This window comes from Stylophora pistillata, chromosome 8 (assembly GCF_964205215.1).
Source record: "Stylophora pistillata chromosome 8, jaStyPist1.2, whole genome shotgun sequence".
NCBI classification, from domain to species: Eukaryota; Metazoa; Cnidaria; class Anthozoa; order Scleractinia; family Pocilloporidae; genus Stylophora; species Stylophora pistillata.
This window is the reverse complement of record NC_142526.1, coordinates 10555103-10572370: the sequence shown is the minus strand read 5'-3', so window position 1 is coordinate 10572370 and position 17268 is coordinate 10555103. Positions and strand designations below refer to the sequence as shown.

The 17268-nt window shown below is 39.4% G+C and overlaps 2 protein-coding genes across 3 annotated transcripts in view; both read left to right on the top strand.

Annotated features, from left to right (window-relative positions):
* The first annotated feature begins 45 nt into the window (after positions 1-45).
* On the top strand, positions 46-11959 carry LOC111332425 (uncharacterized). 2 transcript variants are annotated; one of them, XM_022937755.2, is made up of 12 exons: positions 46-259; positions 968-1246; positions 3454-3647; positions 3996-4226; positions 4549-4660; positions 5194-5276; positions 5628-5797; positions 6316-6441; positions 7088-7312; positions 7407-9476; positions 9953-10111; positions 10225-11959. In XM_022937755.2, the coding sequence occupies exons 1-12, from the start codon at positions 177-179 to the stop codon at positions 10351-10353; spliced, it is 3861 nt and encodes a 1286-aa protein (XP_022793490.2). In that variant the 5' UTR covers positions 46-176; the 3' UTR covers positions 10354-11959. The 2 variants fall into 2 exon arrangements, with proteins under 2 accessions (XP_022793490.2, XP_022793489.2); XM_022937754.2 differs by having other exon boundaries at positions 3451-3647.
* A 107-nt stretch (positions 11960-12066) lies between these two features.
* LOC111332442 (myeloid leukemia factor 1) overlaps positions 12067-17268 on the top strand; it is a 9939-nt gene continuing 4737 nt past the window's right edge. The window contains exons 1-2 of the mRNA XM_022937778.2: positions 12067-12227; positions 15230-15461. Coding sequence (XP_022793513.2) covers positions 12181-12227; positions 15230-15461 — 279 coding nt within the window. The 5' untranslated portion in view covers positions 12067-12180. The remainder of the gene's footprint in view (positions 12228-15229; positions 15462-17268) is intronic.

The following is a 17268-nucleotide window of genomic DNA, read 5'->3' as shown; positions in this document are numbered from 1 at the left end:
TGATTTTATATAGTGCCAATGTAGCTTCTCCCACAAGCCTTTGCAAGTAGAAATGCAACCAAACTTCTTTCCCCGAATTTCGAAAGTCTAACTAAAATGTGTTTTTAAATGACTATTTTCTGCGCAAGAATGATCGAATAGCCTTTGAAAGGTGGTAGGAAATATTAATTAACAAGATGGTACGGGAAACCCGCCACTTGTGGGTTGGAAACCTTCCGGAAAACATCAGAGAAGAAGAAATTGTCAAGCACTTTACTCGGTAAGACTCTTAGCGTCGATTTTTGGCGCGGTTGTGTTTATCTCACTTGTGTTTGCTTTAAAATTCGCACCTTGGCCGTGTTAATGCCGCTCTTTAACTTGATTTTATCGTTTGAGGATTATTTTTCCGTATCGTGAATCAATACGCTCGGTTTAATTTTTGGCTCTTCAGCTATAGCTCGGCTTATATGTTTGTGTGTTATGGTAATGTGAAAAAGTTGTAGTAACGCTACAAGATTATCTACGTTTTAGCACGGTTGATCTTTAAATTGTCTTTTAATCTTCTCCACTTTATTTTAAGATTGATTTAGACACAGATAAAGATGTTTTTTATTATTGTTTGGAAGTCCATCTTCACCCATACGACTTGCTCGCCATCTGGTGATAGAAAGTTCCTGGTGTTGTTAGAACGGTTGTTAAAATTACTTGTTTTGGTCCCGCCTTATTTAGAGTTGTTCGCGTTGAATTGCAAAATAAATCAATATGCCCGCATTGAGACGTTAGAATTAAGAATTTAAAAGAAGAACTGTAGATACAAAACTGTGGAAAGTATAAATTTACTTCGAATAGAGAAAAGTGATTTTCGATTTCTTTAACACCCGCCCCGTTTTTGGCTTCCCGGAAGTTTCGTGTTCCACGTCACCAAATGTTGGTTTCGCTTTTTTCATGTGCCGGTTAAATTGTTTATTCGCCTCTTGTTATCTCGTAGATATGGCCGAGTGGAAAGTGTCAAAATCTTGCCAAAACGTAGCGCAGAAGGAGGAAGAGCTGCTTTTGTAGATTTCGTGGATATTCGGAGCGCTACCAAAGCTCACGAATCTGTGAATCGAATCGGTGACCGCGAAATGCGAACAGATTACAACGAGCCGGGCAATGCGGGTAATATCTCCCGGCTGCACGGGCATACGGACCCTCCCTCGAGACCTACGAGTAACACAGCCCCAGGATCGCCCGCACAAAGACGACGATTTGAAAGAAGACCGGAGGGGTAAGTGAAAAGGTTCATGAGATATTTCATATGTGTAAGGGCTTTTTAGTGGTGACGGCCTCTTGTGGATAATTAAACGTTATCTTCAAATGCGGTGAAGTTTAGAAGAAAATACTGTAAGTATTTGGGACAAGATGTATTGTGTGGCATATGGTATGGTTTCTTGAAATTATGAAGACAGTTTTGTTGAAAAAATTAACATCCTTGCAACTTCCTTACTTGACTTCATACTGGGAAATTGTGGTACACAGAATACAAATAATTCCTGAACAAGATCTTGTAGTCTCATCTCTTTTGGCGTTCTCCCTCTGTAAAACAAGGAGTGCACTGCAACTCATGTAAAATGAAGTGGAACTTTTTGGAAAAGAAAGTATGGTTGAAAGGAGTACAGCCCTGGATGAAATGGTACCTGGTCAAGATGTCAACTAAAATGGGTCTAAGGGTATGAAACTGGACAAATGATTTGCGACGTCTTTGATTATTGATGATATTGGATTAACAACATTTGAGGAGAAATGTTACTTGTACAACAGCTACACTAATGCCCATCAAAGAAGATAGTCTTGGGTGACTGACAAGGAACAAGTGAAAAGTGTCAAGATTGTATGGTTAAGGAGGGGATCTCCCATGAAGAGAAGACAGTTCTTAGTATTTTGGATCAAGATTATTTGTGACTTCCTAAGTACATCAAACTCATGGCTTCAATTTCAAGTTTGTGAATGAATTTACCAAGTTGATTTGTGTGGCTTTTATCTTGTGTGGTGTCAAGTTCCAGTTCATAGATGCAGGAAGATTACCTATTCCACTTGTCAAGGCTTTTTAAGGATCACAAGTTGTGGGTTTAGAGATGTCTTTCCTTGAGTTTACTACAGATGGTGTCACCAAATACTGATGTTTGTGGTATTTAAACATTTCAGGTCGAACTATGGTTTTGGAGTATGGTGATCTTTCCTGAAGCATGCGGTTTTGTGAATGTCTTTCAGAGCTTTTTTAGATATTTTTCGACATGATCTTTCAAGTAACGTTGGTCATACCCTGTTCTAACATTGTTTCAACTATTCATCTTTTGAAGTGTTCACATCTCTTACTAACATAAACTTTGTCTGTACTTCAACAAAATTCCCAAATTACTGACCTTGTTTGTTCGATCAGGAATGACTTGTTGTTTTTGTTTGTCCTAACAATAACTTGGAGTTTTGACTTGCCTTACCAAGATTAAAAGCAGTTCCATTTGAGAGAGAGAATTTGGCATTTAGTTTAGAAAGCATGATGTTGACAACATCAGTGGAAGTTCAAGATTTAGACAATGGTTTATGCAAAGTCTGGATAACAGATGTTTTTGGAGAGGTTCTAGACATGCGTGGACAAGAAAGGACATTGAGGAATATAGGATTGTTTGCAAGCAACTTGAATAAACAGCTTCCGTGGATGTGTGGTTATCAATGGAATAAAGTTCATCATTAATGAAAGGTGTGGTGAAGTTTTCCCATGAAAAGTGGTATTGAATCCATCAAGTGTTTCTGGCTTTGAAATTCCAAGATTTCATCTTTGGTCAACCTGACTTGTTGCATCTCGTATTTGATCTTGTCTCAGTGTAACATTGTTGTCTTTGAGCATTTTCACCATCTTCTATATTCTGTTTGGATCAGATCAAGTGAACTTGTGAAAGTCTATTGAAATAAATCTTTGTAGAGAACCATTCAACCTTTTGATTGTCTCAAATTACCTCAGTCATTATGTGGAGTGTAGGGAGTGTTTTGTGGCTTAAAAGTTTTATGGTCTTCATGGGTTGTAAGTGTTATCTCATTGAAGCCAATGGAAATCAGTGGGGATGACCTTAATGTAAAAAAATATACAATGAAGAGTTCTTGTGAAGTTTGGTGTTCTTGGGCAAGAAGCCCAGTTAGGGTTATATTCCGTCAGGTTAGTATTTTATTCACTCGAATTTACACCTGGTTTACCTGTTCATTACTTTTAAAGAACATTGTTGTCTTAAACAACTTTGGGAATGAGTAATTTTTTACACTGACCACATAAGGTTTTAAAATATGATGCTTTTCTCACACAACTTGAAAAGAAGGTGGATGAAAGATAATGGAGGAAATTTTGAAAAAGAAATACATTGTAATCACAAATAGTTATTTTTTAAACTAATGCTATTATTGAAATAATGAAGAAAGTTAATTTAGGTTTATTTTTCACAGCAGTGGACCTGATGGGCGTTATAATGGTCGATCACAAGCCTTTTACCAAGAAGATTATAGTGAAGATGAAACTGGATCCTCTAGGGTATCTGCCAAAGGAGGAGGCACTACAAGCCGGTCAAGACCTCGCAGTAGTGGAGATCATCGACGTCAACCTTATAGTCATGAACCCCGTCGAAATACCCACAAGTTACCTGGTGAGTTAATGAATGCATATCATGGAATAGCGAGCATGTCTCTTGATTGTGTACATGATATAACTTGCATCCTGTGACATGCAAATTGCTACCTTATTAAAATTCAAATGTCTGTAGTTTTGCAAGTAATCTGTTATCATATTGTGGTCAGTTAGTTGGTACAATAGACTCCGGTACTGGCAGAAAATCATCTTGTTGTTTAGCAGTGGCAAGAAGACTCTTTTGTGGTCTGTGAACAGTTGACAATGAACTTTGAGAGTTTTTGAGAAAGTTGTGTCTATGCCTAAAAAAAAACTCAAGTGTGAGCCAGTATTAACAAGACAACATCTGTCATCATTCTTTGTTTAGAAGCATATCGTGATCAAGAGCCCAGTCCAGATCACACCAGTGGTAGTGAAAGTGGAAGTGAGAGCAGCCACAGTGGGAGTCAGTCTGCCAGTTCAAGTGGCAGCAGCAGTAGCGAGGAAGATAGCAGAGCTGGAAGTGCTCATGGGAATGCACCACCTCCTGGAGAGGTGCCACAGAGTACAACCAGAACATCATCACTTTGTTTGAGGAATATTTCATTGAGATCAGGAGGTAGGTATTAAGTAATAAATAGTTTCACAGGAAAAACTAATTGTATGTAATTTTTGTTTAGTCAAGTTGTAGTATGAAGTAAATTGCATCAACTACACTTTTGATATCTATACTTTATTAGAGCAATTTTCAATTAACTGTTGAAAATAATCTGTGAGTACTTTAGTTTCACTAAACCTTGCTCTGTAATTGGTCCTGTTTTGCAGCTAAGTAAATATCCACTATTTTTCTTCTCCAGTTTGGTGAACAGTTGTCAAGTATTATAGCATTTTAAAGATTATGTTGATCATATGAAACTAATCTTTCCTGTTTCATTTTGTAGATAGTGGTGTCCGCGATGGTCTTTACCATGAGTTTAAAAAGCATGGGGATGTGACACGTATTTCTGTAAATGGGCAGGGAACCAGCAGATATGCTATTGTACAATTCAGAAGGTGAATAACATACTCACTGCATGAACTTCTCTTTTTTAATAAACTTCTGAAGCTATCATGGTTTTAGTTGAGGAGACCAGGCTTTCTAGCAAATTGTAGAGTTTTCACCCCTTCACTCCCAAGATTTCTTTAATAATTCTTATGTCTGCCATAAAATTCTGATGTTAGTTTAGAGAATGTGGTATTGGATCAACTGCTAGTCCCCTGATTGATCTTTTTCTTTATTCTCATCACTTGTCTGCTTGATATTGTATTGCTATTGTAAGGAGAAATTCTGTCTTGGTCACTCATGGGAGTTAAAGGGTTAAAAAAGAGCTTGTTCAACCAAGGAGTTTAATGTGTGGAATCACAAGAAGGGTGCCTTTTTCATGTCTTTCTTTCTCTGGTCTGATATTGTAGACTCACTCGGAATCCCACAGCTGCCATAATACTTTTCTTTTTGGCACACAGTGCAGATAGAAATAACTGTTGTAACATCAAGGGAAGAATCATGCTGGGTTTACTCACAGAAATGTTGTTTTGATTGTTGTTAGACCTGAAGATGCTGAGAGAAGTCTTGAAATTTGCCGTGGCAAAATGTTCCTTGGTTCTGAGATGGATCTTCAGTATTGGCAAAGTTAGTTTTAGGATCAGATATTTTATAGAATCAACCATAGTTAATGTGTTGTGTGTCATGCATTCTGCTTAGGAGAAGAATGGCCTAGCTTACCATAAAGTCTCTATAGCTCAGTTGTTAAGGCCCAAACTACTTATCAGAATGTTGTAGGTTTGATTCTTATTGGTAGCACTCGTTAGTTGTTCTTTTCACTTATGCCTGTCATTGCCTGAATAACATCATCTTTCAATTTAGAAGATTGGAGTTATGTGATTCCTCTGGACTTGCAACATGTTTATATTTTTTTTTTCTCAGTCATATTCTTAGAAGAGGAATAGAATAGTTTGATTGTAATACATTTCTTTTTCGCAGATGATCGTTATGAGAGCAGTGACCACTCTCGCCATCGCCCACATGCCAGTTCCTTGATGGATGAGGATTTTGATCCCGGTTGTACTCGTACTCTGTTTGTTGGGAACATTGAGAAGTCGACAACATATGCAGACCTCAAGGAAGCATTTGAGAGATATGGTGAAATTGTGGTAAGTGTACTCATTTAATTGTGTGGGGGGGGGGGGGGGAGAGGACATTTACTTCAAGGTGACATTTCAGGAGACTGAAGAGGTTCATATGCCTGGAAGAATGGATCCAAATAGATGTATCCCACATGCAATGCTCCCACAAAAACTGCTTGGTGAAAGTTGTAGACAATGAGGGCAGCTGCAAATCAATTCAAATGAACAACTTCAGGCCTATTTGTTTCCAAACGCTGAATGTGGCAGTTTTTGCAAATTTTGAAGTTAGAAGTAATCTTTGCAAAAAGGGAAAGGTTACTTCTAACAAGAGCTTTGAGTGAGGTGAAAGTTTTGCCAACAAAATGATGCTGGGTTGACTGTTAAAATTCTCCAAGAAATTAAATTTGTAACTAAAAGGCAACATAGATGCATTCAAGCAATCCTTGCAATTTTCAGTCAAGAACTGAATAGGATGAAGAAATAAAAAATTCCTTTTTAACATAAAGATGGTTCAGTAAGGACTAATGAAGCCTCCTTCATTGTAGGATGTTGATATCAAGAAACAGACAGGAAACAATCCATATGCATTTATTCAGTTTGTTGAACTCAGCAGTGCCATCCAAGCGCGTCGACGAATGGACAGGGAATTTGTAGGAAGGAACAGAGTCAAGGTACCTTTCACTAGAAATGTTGAAATTTGATATTCAAAAGCCTCCTGGTACCTTGAGTGAAGCGTTCTCTCAACTGGTTATGAAAGACGAAGTGATATAAGAGACAAGAATGTGAAATTTCCCCATGAAAAGAATGGAATGAGCAAATGTTCCATTTTGTATTCTTGTCACACTTAAGGCATGCATCCAGGGGTCATATTGTGATGCGCAATTAAAACTCTACAACCCAAGTTTGCCAAACTATAAGGGTTTTTATCACACTTTTAACCCTTGAACTCCTTAGAACTGATTGTTAATTCCCCCCCCCCCCCCCAGCTGCTACACATTTCCTTGCAAGTTGGTGTCAAGAATCTGGTGTTAGATCTAGAAAACACCTTCTTCCTGATAGGCTTGAGTATTCTCATTACCTGTTTACTGGATAGGGCTGCTATAGGGAGAAGTTACATGTTAATCACTTCAGGGCGTTGTTGAAATGTTAAGCTTGCATCACAGAGACTTATTTTGAAGCAGATGTCCAGCTCTATCACCTATGATAGTGAAACCACATTTTGAAAGTTTCTAGCATGCCAGGGAAAATAGAACATTTTCAATCATCTTTAGGGCAGCCAAACTGTTTCTCATTCCTCTTGAATCATTTGTGTTTCAGGTTGGATTTGGCAAGGTGTCCCCCATAAACACCATCTGGGTAGGGATGCTGGGTGATCTGAGTGAGCAGCAGATTGAGAGACACTTCAGTCGATATGGGCGTGTCACTAAGGTGGTGGTGAATTATCACAGAGAACAGGCGCTGGTGAGTTTTGACAGCGTGGAATCTGCCAGCATTGCCCAAGCAGAGATGAAGGGCAGGAATATGTTTGGAAGGCGTGTGAGGGTAAGAATGGAAACCTCAAGTAAAAAAAAAAAAAGATTCTATCTATAAGAACGACTACTCATGAGGTGTTCCCTATTTTGTCTTTATGATTCAGGTTGAGTTTGTAAGTCGCGAAAGCCGACAACTTTTTAACGACGCCTTGCAACGTTCTGCTCCGTCTGACAGCAGCAGTAGTAACCGAAGATACGAACCTTCATCCCCTAGAACACGAGGCAGAGGCAGCGGCAGCGGCCCCGGGTATTACGATCATCGATGGGAAAGAGGCCGAGGAGGGCGCGGGACTATGAGACGCGAGATGTCCAATCACCGACCTTGGCATAGAGGCGGCGGTAACTACGACTATCCTGAGGGTAGCGGTTATCACCAGAGAGGCCATGCTCGTTACCGCTCGTCGTACGAGATGGGTGGAGACGAGTCAGATGACTATGATCAAGAACTGCGGGAATATAACTTCAGTCGGCAGAGAGAGAGGGAAAAAGAACAAGGCCGACAAAGACATGAGAGAGGCACACGAGACAGGGGGGATAGGGAAGATGCTAGCTACAGTGCAAATGAACGCTTCTATCAAGACAATCAAGACCGCTGGCGGGAAAATAGAAGTAGTTCGGGCTCTTTCGAAGAACCACGTGATCGTAAAGAAACACGTTCCCGTGAATTACCGGTCGAACCCGACCGAGAAAGAGCTGGGTATAGTGAAGATGATGAGCGAGCTGCCATGCATAACAAACCGTCAATTCGCGACGTTGAGCAGGAAGAAAAGCGACCGAGGAGAAAAGAGAGAAAGAGAAGGAAACCTCCATCGCCAACTCCTGAAGCAGCGGACGGAGAGAAAGAAATCGTAAGTGGAGGTGAAGAATCTGCTGAGAACCGAGGTCTTGAGCAAAAGGAGCCGAGGAAAGGTCGTCGGGATGGTGATACTGAGACTGCTGCACAAAAGAGTAAAAAGGTAGAGGCAGCAGATCGAGTCTGGGACGAGCGACGAGTGGACGGTAATGGTACCAGGGCTTTAGAAACACTTGTGAAAGACGGCGAGACAGAACTTGCTCCTGCATCGCCTCTACCCGAAAAGAGCGTCAGAAAAAAGGAGAAAAAGGATGTAAAGAAACGGAAGAAACACAGGCGTATCCGAGCTTCGTTGGGCGAAGAAGAGGAAGAGCGGGAGCGGCAGGAAGAAACTGCGCTCACTGCCGAGGAAGCAGCTGGCAGGGAGGCCTCTGATGTGACATTGTCTGTCATTAAACCAAGAGACCACGTTGTTACCACTGACTCACACACACCTGAAATCATGGACGGCGATGTTCTTGAAAAAAAGAGATTTGATCAACCTGAATTTGAGAGTCAGAAACCTGTTAGACGTCATTCTACTGAGGATAGGCCGCCTAAGGAAGAAAGGGATTTTCCACGCGAATCTGGGAGCCGGTCACCTCGGAAGTCGCACAGAGACGAGCGACGGCGTGACTGGGAGAAGACAGATGGTGTGAGGCAAAAACGACGACGGACGTCGGACGGGGAATCGCCACCCCCTCCCCCTCCGCCCCCACCTCCGCCCCGAGAAGCTTCTGAAGGTTTCCCGCCCACCGAGATTTTGTCAAGATTAGGCCCACCTTCAGACGGGCTTCCCGCACAGGTGGTTAAATCATCATTTGACATAACGGCGCCGACATTACATTACGATGGAAACCGTTCGGTGCCTTTGGGATCATCCCCTGCTACTCTCAGTCCCATTCCCCCTGCTGGTATACCGCTAAACCCAGCGGTTGTGGCACCACCCAACGTTTCGACACCTCCATTAGCAATGCACTCTCCTGGACTGCCTATTGGGGTTCCTGTGGCACCAGATTTGGGATCTCCCCAAGGTTTACCCCCTCCTCCCCCACCACACCCAGACTACAACCTTTCGTCGGCCGTCCCACAGCCGTCGAACACGGACACGCTGTTGGACCTGTTGCGGCGGTATCCAGTCGTCTGGCAGGGGTTACTGGCTCTGAAAAACGACTCTGCAGCTGTGCAGATGCATTACCTGGCTGGTAACGGTCGCTTGGCCGAGGTATCCCTACCGCAAGCTCCCGCCAATGGGGTAGGAGGTGTCCCTCCTCCCATTCGAATCGCTCAGCGGATGAAGTTGGAACCGTCACAGCTGGAGGGTGTCATAAAGAGAATGCAGGTATGGGGCCGTGACACAACGGTAGACTACGCATAAACTGGGTCATTTTTTTCTATCGTGTAAAACCTCTGGTAGGAGACCATAACTTGTTAGTTTATTGAGATGGAATTGTACAGAAGAGGCAACAATAATGTTAGGATATTAGAGAAGATTCAAACGGAATGCAATCAACGAACTGAAAAGTTTAGGCTGAATTTGTCGAGATAAACATTCCTTGACGTACCTATTTTTTTTATTAGAAGCATTAAAAAAAGTCACGTTTTGGTAACTTGGAACAAACCCTGAGGAGACGCTGAAAGCTAATCTTAACACGCGACGTTCGGTTTTTTTTCTTTTACTTTTGTTCTTTACATATCTCACGTTGAAAGTGTTTTTTGAGTATTGGCCAACTCCTGAGAATGTCTAGTTGTATTGAGATTTAATCGCGCTTTCTACGTCGCGTGAGCTCACCGCAGTGTTGTCGATTTTCTCAACAGTCGGACAAAGATCACTGTCTTTTGTTGGCACTGCCTTGTGGCCGAGATCCTTTGGATGTCCACGCGCAAACACGCGCATTGAAGAGCGGTTTCATCAATTATCTGCAACAAAAACAAGCGGCAGGGATCATCAATGTGGCACGACCAGGCAGCTCTCAGGTGAGCGAGGTTTTTAAAGAATACTAAATTAAAAGAAAAATAACGTTGGTCTTATTTTTATTGTATCATTATTATTTTATTTATTAATTTTTTATTTTTTATTTGTCCCTCAGCCCAGCTACGTTCTTCACATTTTCCCACCGTGCGACTTCGCTCAGGAGCACTTGGCCCGAGTCTCCCCAGACCTCTTGGACAGCGCTGCGGACAGTGGGCACTTAATGGTTGTGGTAGCCTCTGTATAAGTGAATGACATTTGAGCGAGGTAGCTTGTTCAACTTGAATGAATCCTCTCTACTGTGAGGAAAAGAACTCCAAATGGAAGGGAGAAGCATTCAAGGTTCTGATGGGGTGGGATCCTTAAAACTGCAGCAACCTCACGACCGGGTCTTTTTTTATTGCTACCCAGGAGACAGTGTCGATTGGATGGATACAAACAAGATCTGTATTTCTGGAACCGTAAAGGAGTTATCGACCGGAGAGGCATGATATCTTTCGTCTGATTGGCCAGAGCAGAGACGCCGCAGTTACAAACAGCGCTAAGCGTTTAGTAGAAGAAACATATACGTTTCTGTCATGTTTGAGACTTCGACGCCACGTAAAGGAGGCGGGAAAGTTTGCAGCTTAATTTTGCATCCGTTTAGTTAATTTTCAGTTAGAGGAATTAGTTAATACAGTTGTCACAGTAGTGGAGAAATTTAGAATTGTATTTTCTTAGTCTTATGAATTTGCCGTGAGTAGTTTTATTTTTATGAATAATTCGCTGTGATGCGAGTGCCGTATCAAATGTATTCCGTGGTTAATGCGTTTTAACCCTTCGGTCATTAAGGAGTGACTAGCAACTAATTTACCTTCACAGTATTACCCTTGAATCACACATATTAAGGTCACGAGTATAATGGAAATGAGCACCAACTAAAGGAACTCTCAAATGGGAAACAAATTCATTGTAAAGAATAGTGTGGAAAATTTTTTTGCAAACTGATTGTCAGGGTGTTTAGTGTTCACCAAGGTTTAGGGCTTTCAGCAAGGTGTCTTCATTGAAGAGTATAACTTGATTCTACAATAGTGAAGTAAGGCCTCGCGAAAGTTCTAAAAGTAACTAAGTAGAAATTTTGTTTCTGTCAGATTTTTGTCCTACTATCCTGAAAGTAGCTGCCCTAAACGCTAGGAGGGCGTATGGGCATGACTGACTGATTCTTGAAAGGAGAGTATCGTATTTGCAGCATGAAGAAAATGTTGTTTCCAGTTTCGTTTGCTGTTGGTTTTTATTTGTATATTTGTTTGTTCGTATTTATATTTTGTATGTTTGATGTTTTGTTTTGTTCTTGTTTCTGTTTTTATTTTTTGTCTTAGGAGTAAGGTCCTAAGAATTGGTAATTTATCAAGTGTTCAGTAGTTTAATTACCATAAATTAACGCAACGACCTAACTGAAAAAGAGCGAATCCTACGCACAGCTTCTCAACCTCCTTCCCCAAAATAGTCTTGCATCCAGACCCTTCACAGCCAAGTGTGTTATGTTTACACGTTAGGATCTGGGTACGAGACCGCTCCGGAAGTAGGTTATTTGAAGTATACAAATTGAATACTTGTGAAACCGGTTGGCAAGCTGTAAGAGCTTTCCACGTTTCCCCAAAGTACTTTTTCTCTACAAACGGGTAAGTGCAAAGCTTGTTTTAATTCTTCTGGATTTATGAGTAGCAATTTTAAATAAAACTAGTTTTATGTCTAGAGGTGTAAAGCAGGACTTAGTTACCTGATATCGATGTCGTTTTAAATATAACAGAGCCAGTCGATCTTGTTTGTATATTTTAAATTATTGAAATTAGGAATAAAACAAGATCACCGCAGTTTGCCTGGTTTGTTTCTGTCATTTGGGTTGATTTGCGAGGAACTGGAATCAATAGACTGAGTAACCGCGTCAACTTGTTGTTGCGTAAGCACATGCGCACTATCATGAGAGCTCGAGCGATGTAAATCAGTCTGTCAACTTGATGATCCGTCATTAATCCGCGAGTTGCAAGTGGAAGCTTACAGTTTTGTCGGAAACGAATATTACTTCTTCGTAACGATGTTTCGAGGTGCTTTTGCTGATTTTGAGGAAGATCCATTCTTCAGGTAAATATAGCATGGACTAATTAAGGCATCGAAATCGTAATGTTTTCGTCATGCGAAAGAAATAAGATTCTTTAGTTTGTCCACATGACTCCTGTCTGTTAACGTACAGCGCAGCGTAAATTTACGCGTATAACTTTTCGATCAACACAGTAGAGTTATCTTATCGCAGAATATTATTGAATAAGGGGGTTTCCGTTGCAAGGCTAAACCTTAATTATTGGGACGAAAACAAACAGAATAAAGAAAACAATGTAAAGACTCGTTTTGGCATAATTACCCCCGGTTTACTAGGGAATAAAACGACTCGATTCTGGGTTAGCATACAGCTAATGTATATTTTCAGAATAAACAAGTAGAATTTTGAACTTGAACATGTGGTCAATTGTTTAAGTAAAAGAAGATTCTTTAGTCAGATTTCGCTTTTCGCATGGCTGTACAAGTAAAACTGAAATGCTTGGTAAACACCTTGCAGGAATCACTTGCAGTATTTATGTGAAACGCAATTACAGTAATTAAGGTGATTGCTCGGTATACTGTGCGTAACATGTAATTAGGCGAATAAGCATGCTGGCATTCCAAGAATCTGGAAAAGTTTTTTTTTTTTTTTAATCAAGGGACATGTTAAACAGGTACGACTGGAAGCACAATAATCAATATTTGTAATGTTGGTGTACAAATGATCCCCTTTTAATAAGAATATTAAAAGGAATTGATTGGAAGTGTGCACAAAGCCCTTTACCTTGAAAGTTCTAAAGTTTTGAGTACGGTAGATGTCATTTAAAGTTGCGTGAATTTTTTTAGAAATTATATACTACTTTATTCCATACACTGAATAGTTTCTGAGATATTCCATACACTGAATGTGTATGTGAACTTTATTCCATACACTGAATGTGTTTGTGAGATAGACTCATGGATGGTGTGCAATAAACTGAAACTAAACAGAGAAAAGACAGAGCTATTGATCTTGAGCGCACGACACCGTCCACCCCCATTAGTAGAGTATGTTGATGTGTCTGGTGAGCGGATCGAGCCATCTCCCTCTGCAAGAAACATTGGAGTTATGTTCGATGAGCACATGTCATTAGATAAGCATGTCACCAGTACCTGCAAAGCCTGTTTCTTCCACCTTAGAACTATTAGCAAGATAAGGGACTGCCTATCTCTAGCAGATACTGAAAAGCTAGTTCATGCATTCATTACATCTAAGCTAGATAACACCAACTCGCTACTATACAGACTGCCCAAATTCCTGATAGATCGCTTACAAAATGTCCAGAATGCCACAGCTCGTGTCGTCACTCATACAAGAAAGTACGACCATATCAAACCTATCTTAAAGCAGCTGCACTGGCTTCCAGTTAGCCAGCACATAGATTACAAGATACTACTTCTGACCTACAAAGCGCTCAACGGCCAGGCCCCTAGTTACATCACTGAACTGTTGAAGCCTTATGTAACGACCAGAAATCTGAGGTCCTCCTCTAAAAATTTACTTAAAGTACCATCTGTGAAGCTAGCAAGTTATGATCATAGTTGTTTCTCTTTTGTAGCACCGACTCTATGGAACTCTCTTCCAAACAACGTAAGAGTGAGCGGCTCGCTATCACATTTTAAGACCTGTATGAAGACATACCTTTTTAACAAATTTTATAATTAGACTACTCCTTACTGAGCTATTTAATTATATAAGTAGTAAGTTAGGCCGCTAGATAGTTAGCTAGTAAATTAGTTGATTAGTTGGTGAGCTAGTTAATTGGCTAGGAAATTAGTTAATTTCAGTATAAGTTTCAAGTTTTTACTCTCATTATTACAGACTACCTTATTAGCTAGTTTCTTTTACTCATGTTTTAGAGATTTTTATGGTTTTTTAATCTTATCGGTCCGATTTATAAAATTACTGTACAGCGCTATTGGATAGTGATAGAAATAGCGCTATATAAATACCGTACTATTATTATTATTATTATATTTCCACCTGGGAGAGGGTAGCTATGGCATTAATCTTTGAGTGTTCATCTCGAAATTGCATCATTGAATAAAATTTTGCATTCTGATTGGTTAACGAAGCAAGGTATTTAGTGTGGAATTGGGAGTTGAAAATGAGGCTAAGTGATATTGTTTCATGTCTGCGTAAACATAACTTTATTTAAGTAATACTGTTTCCTTTTTTCTCATTTTTATTCAATCATGCGATTCAAGGAAAGTTCATCACTTGACTCGTGAATTCCACTTTAAATTGCACTTGAAAACCAATATATCACATTCATTGCTTCACAATTCGTGCGATATCGGTTTTCGTGTGCAATTTAATGTGGAATTCACAAGTCAAGTGATAAATTTTCCTATAAAATCTAACAGGTAAGTGCAGTGAAATATCAAGAAGAGAATGCCATATCTATAGACAATCATGTGCTGTTTTGTTTATTAAATAAACACCATAGGCCTTCACTGACAAATAAATTTGACAAACAACTTTGGATTGAATATGGTGGACACTGCCATTCCTTCATCAACGTGACAGATTGCTGCAAAAAGCAAGCGATGTGTCAGCAGCTGATTTTTGACATCAAACACATTAAAAAATTTTCGTAATTTTAAACATACTGTATGCAGTTACAGCTTTTATCAGGGCTGGAAATCTGTATAGAGACATAGCAGTTTTGTATGATGCATGATCCTCGCAGTAGAGAGCGCTATTTATGCAATAGCGAAAATCAGACCTGATTTTCGCTATTGCATAAATAGCGCTCTCTACTGTGAGGATCGTGCATCATATGTATCTATAACCGCAGTTCAAAATATATGAATTTCATATATTCATCATATCACATAGCAGTTTATGTGAAAAAAAAAAAAAGGATTGCTGTATAGTTAAGGAGGCACTACTGAGTCACTACAACCTTGCAGCATTATGTTAGATAAACTCATTGTGTTAAAAAAAAGTGCTGTGTGGAGTGTTTTCGTTTTTCGGTGAACATAAATTGTACCATTTCTTTCAGGGAACACCGTCAGAGAATGGCAACTCTATTGAATGGATTCCATGACCCATTTTTGAGGTTTCATCAGCACTCTGGCTTCCCTTCAGCTCTTCCTGCCCCCAGTGTCAGAGGACAACATCACAGGTCAAGTCCAGGCAATCATCAATTAGCTCCAAGAGATATGCATCGCAGTATGTTTGGTGACATGTTTGCAAGCATGAACTCCATGATGGCTAATATGCACAGGAGTTTTGTAAGTGAAGTTATCAAATCAACCACAATTTTTCTCTGTCTATAACCCTCACTCTCTTTTCCTGAAGATTTTTCTTCAGGTATTTCTTCCATCTTGACAAGTTCTCTTTCAAAAATTTCTCCAAGTATACTGATCTTTAAATTCAGAAATTCATCTCTTTCGCACTTTGCATAAAATGGCATAGGAAAAAGGTAGACCAGTTATTAGGCAGTCAGAATTGAGGATTTAAGATTCCCATTCATTGAGAAGTGTCAGAAAAATAAACTGTTACTGAAGTTCCATGAATAAGCCCCCCATGTACATGGTTTAAATATAGTATTGTGTATACATTTTTCTTTTCTTATATTTAACAATTATTTGCCGAAGGCGAGGTGAATATTGTCAAATAATCCCAGAGACAAATTTGAGGGGATTATTCAACAATATTCACCGAACCTGAGGTGAATAATTGTTTTAGTATAATTTCAGTGCTGAACAACAGAGATATTTCTAAAATCATAACGTTTTAGTAACATTTATTAGCATTTTATTTTAACATTTTATATAAACCGCCTGGAGTGGTTTATATAGTGTCATATAGGATCTTATTTTCAAGCATAACCCTAAATTTTTGATCAAAAAATGCAACCTCAAGAAACTGTTTTCATTCAGTACAGCTGAGACTCATTTTCTTTTTAATGGAAAATTTTATGATCAAGTTGATGGGGTAGTGATGGATTCTCCGTTAGCACCCATCCTAGCTAATCATTTTCTTGGTTTCCACGAGGAAACATGGCTAAATAATTTTAACCATTCGACTCGCCTTCTACTTTGTAGGCATTATGTTGACAACACCTTCTGTGTCTTCCACAATGAACAGGATGCTATGTCATTTTTTGATTACATTAATTCACGGCACCCCAACATAAAATTCACTTTCGAAAAAGAGAATGATGGTAAACTCTCCTTTCTTGATATATTTATTGACAACTCTTCGAATGATTGTGTTTTTTCAGTTTTCTTAAAAAAAACTACACTGGTCTCCTAACAAATTTCTTTAATTTTATTCCATCATGCTACAAAATTGGCCTTATCTGAACTCTTATTGACTGTATCTACAAAATCAACAACACCCCTTCCAGCCTTCAAAACGATCTTAAGAAACTTTCCAACACTTTAAAACGTAATTCTTTTCCTTCGCATATTATTGAAAGAATTTTCAAGCGGTATCTTGACAGGTCCTCCTCTCAAAATAGCCGGAACACTGATGACAATAATACATGTTACTTTAAACTCCCTTTGGTCGGCTGTTATTCTAAAATAGCAAACCTCAAACTCCGACAACTCATGAAGTGCTTCTGTAAATCGGACCTAAATATCAAACTAGTTTTCACTTCTTTTAAAATTAAAAACATGTTCAGTGTCAAAGATCATACTCCTGATGCTCTAAAATCCATGGTAGTTTATCAATTTTCTTGTGCAGGATGTAATTTCTGTTATGTTGGTGAAACTAGTGGCCACTTTTCTACTAGGATAAAGGAGCACATGGAAAACGATAAAAACTCGCATATTTTAAGCACTTCAACACATCTCCTTCTTGTAAGAACAAATACTCCCTTTCTTGCTTTAGTATTCTGGATTCTGCTAAAAACTCAATTGATTTAAAACTCAAAGAAGCTTTTTATATAAATAAGATCAAACCTGAACTTAACAAACAATTACAGCATTATAACACTTTTCTAGCGTTTTAGTTCACACCTTTGATGTTTGGTGTCACATTGTAATAAGTACCCGCTTTTGTATTACATGATACTGTTAAAATTTTATT